This window comes from Prionailurus bengalensis, chromosome A3, assembly GCF_016509475.1.
Source record: "Prionailurus bengalensis isolate Pbe53 chromosome A3, Fcat_Pben_1.1_paternal_pri, whole genome shotgun sequence".
Lineage (NCBI taxonomy): Eukaryota > Metazoa > Chordata > Mammalia > Carnivora > Felidae > Prionailurus > Prionailurus bengalensis.
In genome coordinates, this window is record NC_057354.1 from 20866593 (window position 1) to 20880704 (window position 14112).

Genomic DNA, 14112 nt, shown 5'->3' on the forward strand with positions numbered 1-14112 from the left:
TTCCTTCATTAACTGGTATTTCCTGAGCACGACCAGAGGCCAGGCGCTGTTCTAAGCACTTGGAATGTAACAGTGAATAAAACAGGGGTGGGAGCAAAAACCCAACAGGTTAACGAGCCAAACATATAGTAGAGCAGGTGGTAAGTAAGAAGCGTTGGAGGAGAGCAGGGCTGCGGAGGGGGTGCACGGCCATGGGGACGTGCTGCCATTTCAGACATATGGCGGTCAGGACCTCAGGTTCCTCACCTTGGAAATGAGTCTGCCTGTTCTGAAGGAGGAGCGTTAGATTAACAGAAAAGCAAACAGGGGAGCCTGAGCCTGGGTGGCTCAGTCGGTTAAGCATCCGACTTCAGCTCAGGTCATGATCTCGTGGTCTGTGGGTTTGAGCCCCGCATCGGGCTCTATCCTGACAGCTCAGAGCCTGGAGCCTGCTTGGGATTCTGTGTCTCCCTCTCTCTGCCCCTCCCCTGCTCACGCTCTGTCTCTCTGTCCTTTGAAATTAACATTAAAAAAATAAATAAAAAGAAAAAAAGGAAAAAAAAGATAATAGAAAAGCAAACAAACAAAAAACAATGGAGGAAATGGACATAACCACCAGGCACAGGGACAGGCAAACTTTGCAACATATGACACGGCTGTCAGGGAAGGGGACACCAGCCCGTAAGAAAGTCTCTCCTCCCCGGCACACACCCAAGCTGAGTTCCCGTGTGTGCAGGGCGGCCGCTTCTCGGCCTCTTCCCGCAGGAACCATCCCAACCTCACCTGGCCCGCCTCACCCCCAGGGGCTGACTTCTCCAGTCTCCCCAGCACCCACTCCTGCAGTGCTGTCTGGTGCCGGGGCCTCAGGCGGGGGGGTCCTGCCGCCTCCTGGGCTCGGAGCGCCCCTCCACCAAAAGCAGCCTGCTGTGCCTAGGCACGACTCATTACATCACTAGTGTGGGCCACCCAGCTTGTCCCGGAGCAGCCTGAAGGCCCGTCTCCCTTATGGGGAAGTCAGCGGGACACAGGTAAGACCTGGGTCTCTGGACTGTGAAAGGCAACTGCCCCATGGCTGTGCAATCACAGACGAGTTGTTACCTAACCTTTCTGGGCCTCCACCTCTAAAAATGGTGAGGACGGTGTCTACCTTCCAGGTTTAGGAAGATACGACGGAATGAGGCACAATGTCAGGCAAACACTGAGGATGCACACAGACTCCATCTGCACAGCCCTGTCATCGGTGGCTCCCGGGTCCTTTCAACAAGGAAAGCCCAGAATAAAGACTTAGGTAGGAATGGCTTGGGGAAAAGGCTGAACTTACTGCCTGAGACTTCTGGTTTGAGGGGACCACAAAGATATTCTGGATTTGCATCATGGCTGCAATGCTTAGAATTTCCTGAGAACAGCCAAAATTTCCTATAAAACAAAAAAAGCACGTTTGATTTCAAACACATATTGTGTCGCTGAGAAGTGAAAGACATCTTGTTATTTTCCTTACACCACAGTGTCACCAAAGTCATACATTTATAAATCGTCTGATTACCACATGAACACTTTCCCCTGCTGAACGTAACGTCCCATATGTGGCCCCGGTGAACGCAGGCCTGGGAGGATTCTGAGAAAGCATAGCCTCCGGGCTCCGCAGCTGACGGGGGGGGGGGGGGGGGGAGGAGGGCAGGGGGCCACATCACTCGGGGCAGGTCCGCTCCACACCGGTTCCCTATTCCCACGTGGACAGAGGATCCTGACCAAAACCCAAGAGGGAACAGAGGGGCAGCAGGGAGTGTGTGGGCTGTGTCCCCTCTGTGATTTCTCTCCTCCTGTACCCTCCTCTGGGGTGGCCTCCCTCTCGCTAGGGCCCACCCCACCTGGCAAGCTCAAGGCACACGTAGACCAGGGCAGCACCCTGCCCTGGAAACTGGGTCTGTGGCAATCAATGCCTCAGGGCACTGGACAGTGAGAGCAAACTGCACTGCCCGGCCCCCTTCCCACAGCTCCCTACCTCACGACTGATATGCCCCCCCCCACCCCAAACTTAAGAGTCCCGCTTCTCAGTGTAAGCCCGAGGTCATCCGGGCACTCCTAAACACAAGTATAGCTAACTCCCACCATGCTTAGTCTGGCTTAGTCTGAAATACAGCTTTGCAAATTCCTAGAGAGTGCACAAGCTAGCCAAAGGCAAGAAAAAATTCTTACTTCCTTTCCCACCAGGGGTGGTGGCTGGGGGGAGAAACACATAAACTATAGTCTCCAGATGATTCTGACGTACAATGAGAAGATCTCTGACTTATGAACTCAACTCATAATCTCACAAAAATCTGAAGGCGTCAGAGAAGTTGGGGCCCTCGTGTGCTGGGAGAGGGAATACAAAACGGTGGAGCCTCTGGGGAAAACGGTATGGTGCCTCCTCAAAAAAATTACAGAGTTACTGGATGGCCCAGCGATTCCACTGTAAAGTATATACCCCAAAAAGTGAAAGCAGGGACTCAAACAGATGCTCGCGTGCCCGTGTTCACAGCAGCACTATCCACAACAGCCAAAAGGTGGAAGCCATCTAAGTGTCCCTCTGCAGATGAATGGTACATACACACAATGGAATATTATTCAGCCTTGAAGGAGGACATTCTGACAGATGCTACAACATGAATGAACCTTGGAAGACAGTACATCAAGTGAACTAAATCAGTCACAGAAGGACGGACGCTGTAGGGTTCCACGGAAGTGAGGTTCCCAGAATAGTCAAATTCATAGAGACAGAGAGGAGAAAGGTGGTTGCAGGGGCTGGAGGGGAGGGAATAGGGAGTTGGTATTTAAGGGGTACAGAGTTTCAGTCTGAAAAGATGAAAAACTTCTTCTGGCAGGTCTGGAAGCGGATAGTGATAGGGGCTGAGCAACAATGTGAATGTACTCAATGCCTCAAAACTGCACACTTAAAAATGGTTAAAATGGTTAAATTTTATGTATTTTTTACCATAATGAAAAAAAAAAAGAAAAAAACTTCCCTGTTTTTGTTTGTTTGTTTTTTTTTAAACAGGTCAGGCGTTAGGTCTAGGCCCCCAGAAAAGAAACAAAAGTTTTTGCCGAATTAATGATGACGGACACTGAATCCCAGGTTAACAACAGGCCCCACATCAGACAGCATTATGGGAAAGCTCCTTCGCTCCTCAGAAGATTCCGTGCCCTCTTCCCCAGGGTGCACAAAAGTCGAAGAAGTTGGTGACAAAATCAATGAGAACTGTCCGTCTCCACCTACCTGATTCAAGCAGCATTTTTGCAAACATGGGATTCAAAGGAAACTCGGCTATTCTCATGCCGAGCGGTTCAGTGAGGCGACAGTCTTTGTCCAGACCTGCCAGAAGAAGAACAACAAGGAAAATCAGAAGGCACGTACCATTGTGTTGGAAGATGTAGTTATCGAGAGAATAAAAGGCAATATATGCTAAAAAAAGATACCCAAAGGATGAATCATGCTACCGAACTCCATCTGACACCGGGGGGCTGTTACAGTAAAAGAAGAAAAGATCCCCTCTGGGCTCCTGAATACCCAATTTTGAAAAACGGAGACTTCTAACAGCTTCTATTCAAGGACTGAATTACAAGGAAAGGGCCCTGCAGCCTCCCCTCCTTCCCGCTCCCCTCACCCACCCAGAGCCTGCTCTTTTCAAGTGCAGATGTCCCAGAATGGCATCCTGCACCCTCTGTTCCTCCCGCGGTAAGAGGGCCAGTACAAGGCCAGCGACTCCGAAGCCGAACACTTGCCCACATCTCTCTTGGATGCCAGCGCCGGAAGTGTTTATCCAACTGCCTCCTGGGCAGTCTACTGAATTGGGCGGGTCCCAGTTCCCCGCATCCCTCCTTGCCTCTTCACCACTAGCCAATATACAGGGACTGGATTCCTGAGACGGTGACTTTTATTTTACTACCGTTTAGACTGTTCCCGAGGTGTGGCGGCCCAGAGAGAGAGTGAGCTGCAGAGCTCAGAGTAAGACAGAAAAGGCAATTTCTCTTCTGTTCCCATGTAATCATCTCTTGAAAGGTGGTAATTCGGCTGGTAACTGTTAATTAAGTCAGGTGGTTCCCCCTGCCTTCTCCAGCTTATTCAGGGAGGTGAAGAAAGAGGAAATAACTTTAACTTCCATTCTGTTGGACTGGAGGAAAATCAAGCCAAATGAAAAACTATGTAGTCAGTGTTCCCTTATACTCGTTACAGACCATCCCAGGAAAGCCGACTCTCGGGTTCCTACTACACGCCTGAGAACAAGGGATGGAAACCCGCTCCAGCTCACACTCTCCCTGGGCTGACGCGAGGAAGACCAACCCGAAGGCCTTTTAAATCACCGACGATCTTTTAAATCAGTCATTGGCTATTCCTTCCCAGAGAAGTATCATAAAGGTAATGGATACAGATGGACCCCATACAAAAAAATTAACCCATAAACGGATCACAGGGTCACCGCAGTGGCTCAGTCGGTTGAGCGTCCAACTTCTGCTCAGGTCACGATCTCGCAGTTGGTGAATTCGAGCCCCGCATCGGGCTCTCTGCTGTCAGCACGGAGCCGACTTCGGATCCTCTGTCCTCCCCTCTCTCTGCCCCTCCCCAGCTTGCGCTATCTCTCTCAAAAAAATAAATAAACATTAAAAAAAAGGGGGGGGGGGTCACAGATGTACTAAATGTAAGAGCTAGAAACTATAAAAACCTTTCAAAGAAAACCCAAGAGATACCCATGCTCATGGGTCGGGCAATGGTTTCTTAGGTTAACACACCAAAAGCACAAGCAACAGAATTAGAAATACGTATACTGAACTGCGTGAAAACTTAAAGCTTTTGTATTACCAATGATACCATCAAGAAAAGTGAAAAGCCAACCCACTGAGTGGGAGAAGTATTTACAAATCACAGATCTGATAAGAAACGTATACCCAGAATACATAAAGAACTCCTCCAACTCAATAATAAAAAGACAACAACCCAAGGGAAAATGGGCAAAGGATTTGAATGGACATTTCTCCAAAGTTCTACGAATGGCCAATAAGCACAGGAAAAAGTGCTTAACGTCATTAGTCACTAGGGAAATGCAAATCAAAACCACAAGATACCACTTCATATCCACGAGGATGACTATAACACAAAACACAGCTAACAGGTGTTGGCAACTTGCTCGAATGTTATCATGTGAAGCAAGTGGAATCTTCATACACGGCTGGTAGGAATGTCCACCAAAAACTAGCACACAAATGTTTACAGCAGCATTATTTGTATTAGCCAAAAAGGGGAAACAACCCAAATCAACTGCTCAGTGGATAAGGATACTATCTGGTATATCCAACGCAAACGATGCTGTTATTCAGCCGTAAAAGGGAATGAATTATCAACACACACTACAACATACACGAACCGTGAAAACATCGTGCTGAATGAAAGAAGCCAATCGCAAAAGACCACATATATGTGACTCCACTTCTGTGAAGTGTCCAGAACAGGCAAATCTACAGAGACAGAGATTCGATTAGCAGTTGCCTAGGACAGTTGCGAGGAGGAGGGGACAGGGAGTGGGAGTGAGCACGAGCGGGTACAGGGTTTCTTTCTTAGGTGATAAAACTGTTCCAAATGTTCTAAACGTGGGGTGATGGCTGCACAACCCTGTGAATATACTAAAACCACAGAACTGGACATTTTAAATGGGTAAATTCCACAGTATGTGAATTATACTTCAATAAAGATGTTAAAAACAAAACAATCTCAAAGGACAAAACCTCTACTGAAACTCACTACCACACCAGACATTATGCTCACTTGGGGCAACATTCATAGAAAAGATAGGTACTTCCTGAACAGATGAATTCAGGCTACAGTTTTCTCTATCTTAAGATAAACACTACCTTTTTATTTATTTATTTTTCATTAATTTTTTTAAAGCAGGCTTCCCATCCAGCGCAGAGCCCAACATGGGGCTTGAACTCACGACCCTGAGATCAAGACCTGAGCCGAGACGAAGAGCTTAACCAACTGAGCCATTCGGGCTCCAACACTACATTTTTAAACGAAGAGAATAGAGGTTTCTCGATAACCTGGTGTTTCCTTGCCCCCAAAGAATTCCACAGGCTGGTCATCAACCCAATTCTCCACGGGGAACTCCAAGAATGGAATGATGGGGAAGAGGGAGACAATAGTGAGCCTGAGATTTCAGGATGCAGTGGAGGGACTGAGAAAAAGGTCTGGAGAGGTAACACCTGAAATACTGGTAGGCAATCTTCTAGATGTCTTTCAGGAGTGTGGCTCCAATGATGGTTACTAATAGCTTCTGATGTACTGACATGCTTTAGGTATTCATTGTCATAAGTGGACTTCATCTATTAATTATGATCCCACCTTTTTTATTTCAATAAAGCTTAAGGGTTATTAAAAGGATTGTATATGTGGGGAGAACCAATCCCACTCCTAAAGACACCAAGAGCCCTAGTGTGAATACAACCTACCTGATACCATCTATTAGTAAACAGATTACAGAACACGGATGAGACAGGCATACCTCCCAGAGCATAGAGTAACTCCAATGCTTGAACCATCGACTGCGCTGGAGGGGGCTGTAAAAACATAAAAATCCTCCTAAGTTAATTTTTTCGGGTACCAGACACAAAATGTGACTATTTCCTGCTCAAAGCCGCTCTTCCCTCTTACGTGCCCCATTACTTCCCGGCCTCCGGGCCTCTATTCATGTCAGCGCCCCCTGAGGTGTCCTTTCTCTCCTCAGCATCCTTAGTGCGAATCGGTCTTCAACCTCAGCTTGATTAAACATTGCCCCTTGAAGCGCTCCCCACGCTCCCCTCCATCAGGAGTGATGGCTCCCTATCTTGAACAACCTCCCTGTTTTTCTCCACTCCCATCGGACATTTCTGATTTTTTTACTTCATAGTCTCCACCTTCCATTCCAGCAGCCCCGGTGGCCGACCCCGGACCACCCAGAGGCCGGCTCCAGGCCTTGCCTACAGAGGGCAAATGACAGAGGCGGGATCTGAGTTGCTGAAAACAACAGAGAATGCGAGGCAATCTGAAGTTAAGCAAAGCTGCTATTGTGACCTTCAGTCTGATTCTCTGAATCCAAATCACGTCCCTAGTATTTTCACCTAACCACACACACCTAGTATTTCTCTCTGGCCTCATCTGATTTGGGACCGTATGTGAACACTATGTTTTAAGATAGCTGGAAGGACTGCTTATGTATAATTTTAGTTTGTTTTTCTCACTGTATGATTTTGTGTTTTTTCACCCATAGAAGCTTCACCGTGATTATTTGGATGGCTGCATAATATTCCAACAAGGTCATACTCTGTAAAGTAAGCAATTGTCTTAGTCCTGCGCAACTGACTTGTTTCCAGTTCTTTGCTACATAATTAACACTGCTAAATATACAAAGTTACATGCACCCTGTGATTTCAATTGTTAAAAAAAAAAAAAAAAAAAAAAAAGAACAACACAGTTTCAGGAGAAAACAACCAGAGGGAAATCAACAAAGATGAATTTATAGGTATGTTCCTCATTCTTCAACTGTCCACAAGTTTATGATTTTCATTATTCTACTTGAAAATTTGATACACAATGATACTATAAACATGATCATACACCGAAGTGTTTTTTCTTCTTCTGAATTATTTTTTCAGGAGAAATTTCCCTGAGAAGAAACACCAGGCATTTCTACGGCTCCTTAGATAATGTCGGAGAGGCCTCAGGGGCTCAAACGGGAGAATATAACTGCCGTCCCAAACCGTGCCAGCTTTGGATTTTACCATTTTGCTTCATGGGATCATTTAACTAACGTAAAGCGGTGCCTTATAGCTCTTTCAGTCCGCACATATCTGTCTCCCACAGAAGCATGGGTAAGCTTCCACTGTCCACGCACTCTGCTGCCTCCTTTCCTTCGGCTCCTTCCCCAGCAGGTAGCTCACAAGTTCCAAAGGACGCCTGAAAACTCTCTGCACTTTCTCAAGTGCTGATAGGTCATTTCTGCCATAATACATATTCCTTTCATCCTAGATGTGAGGTTCTTCTTAAGCTTCTAATTTGCATGTACTGTTATCTTTTCTTTATAACTTCTTGCACACACCAGTAATCAAAGCGTGCGTTTTTTCCATATTTATGGTGAACACACAATTGTTTTCTTTGGACACAGGCTGACGTTTTCTATTCCTTCATTCACCTAGTTCATCATGACATGCATATGCCATCAGGGACTTTATCATCCGGGAACCCAGGCTTGTCACACAACAATGCAGTCGGGGCAGAACAGAGTTAAAATTCAAGTCTCCAAATCATAAAAATTCAGGAAGAAAACATGACTGAATGTTTATTAACTGACCTAGATACAGGGAAGTGTGTCATAAGCAAGGGAACGACAAAACAAATCATAGAGACAAAGACAGAAAGACTTGACTGTGGAAATATTTATAATGTCTGCACATTTAAGAAACAAATTTAAAAAAAGAGTAAAATACAAATAACTGGAAAAACCATTTCCAAGAAATGCAACAGACAAAGGTTAATGTCTTTATTAAAGGACTCCTAAAAATCACCACAGACACTAATTCTAACAGAGAAACGCCTTAGCGATTTGGAAGAAATATAGAGCGGACAATAAATTTTTTTTAACTGTCTTTTAAGAAATCAAATATTAAGGTACAGCTATTTTTCCTTCCTCCCTCCCTGCCACCAATGCAATCAGCAAAGCTCTACCAGAAAACAAAACAGCATGATGAAGGCACCACGAGTGGGCATCGTGCAATACCGGACTTCAAGCATAAAAGCAATCTGGCCACACGTCAAGGATGTACAAAATGGCTATGGCCGTTGGACGCAATAATTTCACTCCTGGAAACCTGTCTCAGGAAATAATCCGGAATGAGATCGGCCACAAGGACGTCCCTGCAGCTCTCCCCCAGCTGTCAAGCTCCCTCACGCAGGCCCACACACGCTGGCTGTCCTGGCTCTCCCGCCCCTCCCACGTGCTGAGATCCTTCTTGCCTTTCAGGTCTCCCTTCACACACGACTAACCAGGGCGGGGACCTTCCTTGGTCTCTCAGAGCACCGGGCCCACGCACTGCAATCAGTTACTTGTCTCGCCCCCGGCAGACAAGTACAGGACGTTGCGTCTGCCGTCTGCCTCCACTCCCCCATACCCTGCGGGGGCCTGGTGCAAAGTGACACACGACACATGAGCTAAGTGGAAATAAAAAAGAAAAGTGACGTGCTCTGCTCTATCTGATGTCCTGACATTCACCAGTGGGCATGCAGACAGAGAGCAGGACTTACCGACATGAAGTGGAACCTGAGGACGTTGTCGATCCCTAGTGCTTTCAGCTGGAGGATGACAGGTGCCAAGTTGCTACGCTGCATCTCAGGGACAGTGCATTGAGGCAGCTTGTCAAAGGCTTCCTCTGAGGATAGGAAATCAGAACTGTTTGGGGTCAAATGCCACAGTCAAATGCAATCGTTGTGCCCAAGGCACAGGTTTTCGTCTCTGACAAGAGGCTTTAAGATTCTAGGATCGGATGCCTAGGATGTCACACAACAAAGTTGTTTCGTATTTAGAAAAGACCACTCTATATAAAAATACCTTAGCTGTTTATATCTTTATAAACAATATACCTTTTATTGAAAGAGAGAGAAAGGGGAAGAGGGAGGGAGGGGGGGAGAGGGAGAGAGGGAGAGAGGGAGAGAGAGAGAGAGAGAGAGAGAGAGAGAGAGAGAGAGAATGTGTGAACACGAGTTGGGGAGGGGCAGAGGGAGAGAGAGGGACAGAGGATCCGAAGCAGGCTCTGTGCTGACAGCAGAGTCCGATGCGGGGCTCAAACTCACAAACCGTGAGATCCTGACCTGAGCCAAAGTTGGATGCTTAACCGACTGAGCCACCCAGGAGACCCCCTCCCTCTTTTTTATTTTTGAGAGAGAGAGAGTATCTTTATAAAAGTCTGTCCTTTTACTTTAAGAGCCTTTTTTTAATGTGCTTTTTGCCAGTAAAACATTAATCAAAGCAACAAGTACTTGCTGAATCCCTACTGGTGCCCAGGCACCATTACCCTCTGCCTAGGCTGCATCAAGTCTAGAAAGCAAGAACTGTACATATCAGCCAAGAACAATCTCAATGCAAATCACCAAAACGGTAACCACAATAGAGCAAATGACCAAATCTTACAAAGGGCAAAAATCGTCCAAATCTATCTTTTAAAACCAACGGGCCAGGCATGCGTCACACTCAGAATCTGATGCTGCCCCAAACAGATCAAGGAATGCTGACGCGTGTCCCCCCATCAGGGACAAAAGGTGACCGACAGGAAAAAGCACCACAAGGTGATGCCAAGATGGGAGGCCACAGGAGAGGGGTAGTGAGGAAGAGACTTTGGGAGGCCTTTTAATAAAAGCCTGACAAACAGGGTGGAGGAAAAAGAGGGAGGAAGGGATTAAATCACTTCTGTATATATTCAGTAAGCTTCTGGATTATACACAGCATGCTCCACCCACAAATCCCTCTAATCAGTCTACATTTTAACTACGCACACCCTCTTTAACACAAGGCTCACCCAACCTCCATGCAGATCATAAGGTTTTGGTTAACTAAGGAAAGAAAACAACAAAAGGTATCATGAAGAAACAGCACTATCCCTGAAGAACTTCAAAAATGTTTTCAGAAACAACCAATATTCTGAGGACTGATGGATGCAGATTGCCAAATGCGCAGGTCTAGCTGGAAGGTTCAGAATAACAGGCGACAACAGGAAGTTCCAAATGGGATCCTCCCTCTGGGTTTCAAGAGTATTTGGGGACAGCTTTTGGTAGGATAACCACATTTTCCAAGCACACTGCTGGCCAAGGGAGAGCAAAGTTATCAGATACGAGACAGCCCTGCTGAGATACCACTCTCAGGAAGCAGTGCTTCCCAAGAGTTCAAGGACACTCAATCAAATTCCACTGAGGACTCCACTACACAAGGCCCTGGGCCAGGAGCTGCGGGAGCAGCTGTGAGACGCTTCAGTGATATGAAAGGGCTGGCACCGAGACCGGAAACAGTAAACTCCAAGGCTGGGTCCCAGTGAATGGTCCTCCTGAAGGAAAATGGAGGCTCAGGGAAGGAGGAAGCACGGTCATTAGAGGAAGCATCTGAGGTCACTTCATGAGGAAGCTGCCACTTGAGAAAGGATCTGAAGGATAAGGGGGATCTGCCGGGCAGAGGAAACAACCCAAGGAAAGGTATCAAAAGTATGAGAAATGGGTGTGGACAGACAGAAGGTATGTTCGGGAAGAGCACGGTTCAGCTCGGATGCAGGGCAGAGCAGGGTACGTGGGTCGTGGCAGAACATAAGTGAGGGCAAGTTCTGGAGGGCTCTGGGAAACAGTGAAGGGTCTGAGCAGAGAGCACTCTGCTCGGGGCTACATTCTGTGAAAGCTCGCATCTGGAAGCCGGTTAGCCAAAAAAGCCTAGAGGCTGGATGCTAACGCACCCCATTTCTGTCGGGTGAACCCTACCCAACCCCACTCCACTGAAACTGTTCCTGCTAAGGAAGTCAGTGACCTTTCAACCAAATCTACCTGCCTATCTTCAGTCCGCATTCTACGATTTCACTTCTTTGGAGCACGAGATAATGCGGGCCATTTCTTCTTTAAAAATAACAAGAGTTCCTCAAAAAGTTCAACATAGAATTATCATATGACCCCACAATTCCACTCCCAGGTTTATGTCCAAAAGAATTAAAAACAGGTACTCAAAACACACATTTTCATAGCAGCAACTATTCACAAAAGCCAAAAGGCAGAAATAATCAACTGATGAATGGATAAACAAACTGTGATATATCCATCCAATGGAATATTATTCAGCCATCAAAAAAGAGGGAAGTGCTGGGGCACCTGGGTGGCTCAGTCAGTTAAGGGTCCAACTTCAGCTCAGGTCACGATCTCACGGTTTGTGAGTTCAAGCCCCACACTGAGCTGTCAGCTCAGAGCCTGGAGCCTGCTTCGGATTCTTTGTCTCCCTCTCTCTCTGCCCCTCTCCCACTTATGCGCGTGCGCTCTCTCTCCCTCTCTCTCTCTCTCTCTCTCAAAAATAAATAAAAATTAAAAAAAAAAAAAGAAGAAGAATGAAGTATGAATACAACAGAGATGAACCCAGAAAACATTTAGCATTCATTATGCTAAACTGAAAGAAGCCAGACACAAAAGGTCAATATCGTATGACCCCTTTTATATGAAATATCCCGCACAGAAATATCCACTGAGACAGAACAGACTGGTGGTTGCCAGCGGGCAGGGAGGAATGAGAAGAAAGTGCTTGATGGGTATGGAGCGATGGACATATTCGGACATCAGACAGAGTCAGTGGGGCACACTATAAATGTAACAAATCCCACTGAACCGTTCGATTTAAAATGCTTAATTTTATGTAATATGAATTCCACCTCAATACATTTATTTTCAAGTATCTTGGAACTTTCTCTTCTCCTAACTTTCCAGATCCTTTCAGGCTCAGTGCTCTCCTCTCCAACCTCTCCTTCGTGCCTTCAGTGGTGGAAGACCCCTCCACTTTGGCCTCAGGCTCTGCCTCCCCACGTCCCATGAACACTCCTTACTCGCTTCCTCCACACCAAGTACCTGCACCTTCCATTCCCTCTGCCTGGTGCTTATCTCTTCACCTGGATAACCACTGGGCAGCCAGTGAGATCAGGTGCAAATACTCAGTCGTGAAGCCCTCCCCAGCGGGATAACTCCCTGCTCTCTGCTTCCAAGGCTCATCCCGTTACGGCAGCCCTATCACACCGCAACGTGCCAATCTGTGTCGGGGGCTGCCTCTACCCCCTGGCTGTCCGCCACGTGCCCGCAGCCCACGACTCGTCTAGGCCTGGATCTCCATACCCTGGCACGATGGCTGGCATACAGCAGGTCCCCCGTAAACATTCGCTACAAGAAAGCATAACATCAAGGACTGAACAAGGGGGAGTCAAGAAAGCAGCAGGGGCCGAGGGCAGAGGGCCTTGTGAGGGGGGTCTGGATTTTACGCGAAGTTCTGCCCATTAGGGAAAACGCGTGATCTTCTCTTAGTGCTCAGGCTTCACTATGAGAAAGTCAAAAACCCTTAAGAAAAGCCACACTAACCTGTATAAAGGCGGTAACATTTTCCCGAACGGCTGCGGCCGCCACGTCCTGCGCGTTGGTTGGCTGATGCCTGGGACACTGGGACCACCACCAAGCACTCAATGGCTGTCCTGGGATTGTAGGCTCGGAGTTTCACAAAGCCACAGTCGATCACATACACAATCCCGCTGATTGTAATGGAGGTTTCAGCCACATTGGTGGCTACGATCACCTGGGTCCCCACAGGAAGAAGAGTCAAAAAGAGCTGCTTAGATCTTTTCACTGTTAAGAAACTACTCAAAATCCTACAAGATTTACTGAAGATATTTCCAACAGTGTAGAATCTGTACGAGGCAGTTTAATAGACTGGAAAGGACATGAGTTTTAGGGTCAGTGTGCCCTGGGCTTGAAATCTGCCTAAGGTGTGACTTTGGACAAGTTACTTAACCTCCTGCACAGTCCCTCACCTATGTAATATCCACCCCTCCTGGGCTGTGGAGGGGATCAAGTGTGAACTATATACATAAAGTACTTACAGCCTGGCGCCCGGTCCATAATAAATACTCAACGAATGTTAGTTTTTGCCTTTTGCACAACTGAAGGAAATGACCACCTTGTACATCCCTATTCATTTATTTGCTCACATTCGAACCATTTCTGAGAATCTGTCTGTGCTTTGCAGGTACTGCTCAAGGTGCCAGGGATGTACGGGGAACAAGAAAGTCAGGGCCCCTGTTCTCCCAGAGTCTGCATCCTTGTGTGAGAGTCTGGGTGAAGAAGCAGTGAGCATGAACAAGCAGACAACCTCAGAGAGTGACAAATACTATGAAGAAAATGCAACAGAGTAATAACACAACGTTACTGGGTGCAGTGCTCATTATGTGTTAAATAAGAATAATGTGGTACGCTACTGTGGATGGCCAAGGAAAGTCTCTCTAGAAGATTTTGGGCTGAGGCCTGAGTAACGAGAACCAGTCAACCTGCTAGAGACGCAGGCAGAAGAAACAGTTCGAAGC

The 14112-nt window shown here is 46.9% G+C and overlaps 1 protein-coding gene across 3 annotated transcripts in view; it reads right to left on the reverse strand.

Annotated features, from left to right (window-relative positions):
- DHX35 (DEAH-box helicase 35) overlaps nt 1-14112 on the reverse strand; it is a 66530-nt gene that overhangs the window by 14185 nt on the left and 38233 nt on the right. For all 3 annotated transcript variants that reach the window (XM_043602380.1, XM_043602379.1, XM_043602378.1), the window contains 5 exons: nt 13118-13328; nt 9284-9408; nt 6510-6564; nt 3233-3328; nt 1301-1395 (listed from right to left, as the gene is read on the reverse strand). In XM_043602380.1, coding sequence (XP_043458315.1) covers nt 1301-1395; nt 3233-3328; nt 6510-6564; nt 9284-9408; nt 13118-13328 — 582 coding nt within the window. The remainder of the gene's footprint in view (nt 1-1300; nt 1396-3232; nt 3329-6509; nt 6565-9283; nt 9409-13117; nt 13329-14112) is intronic.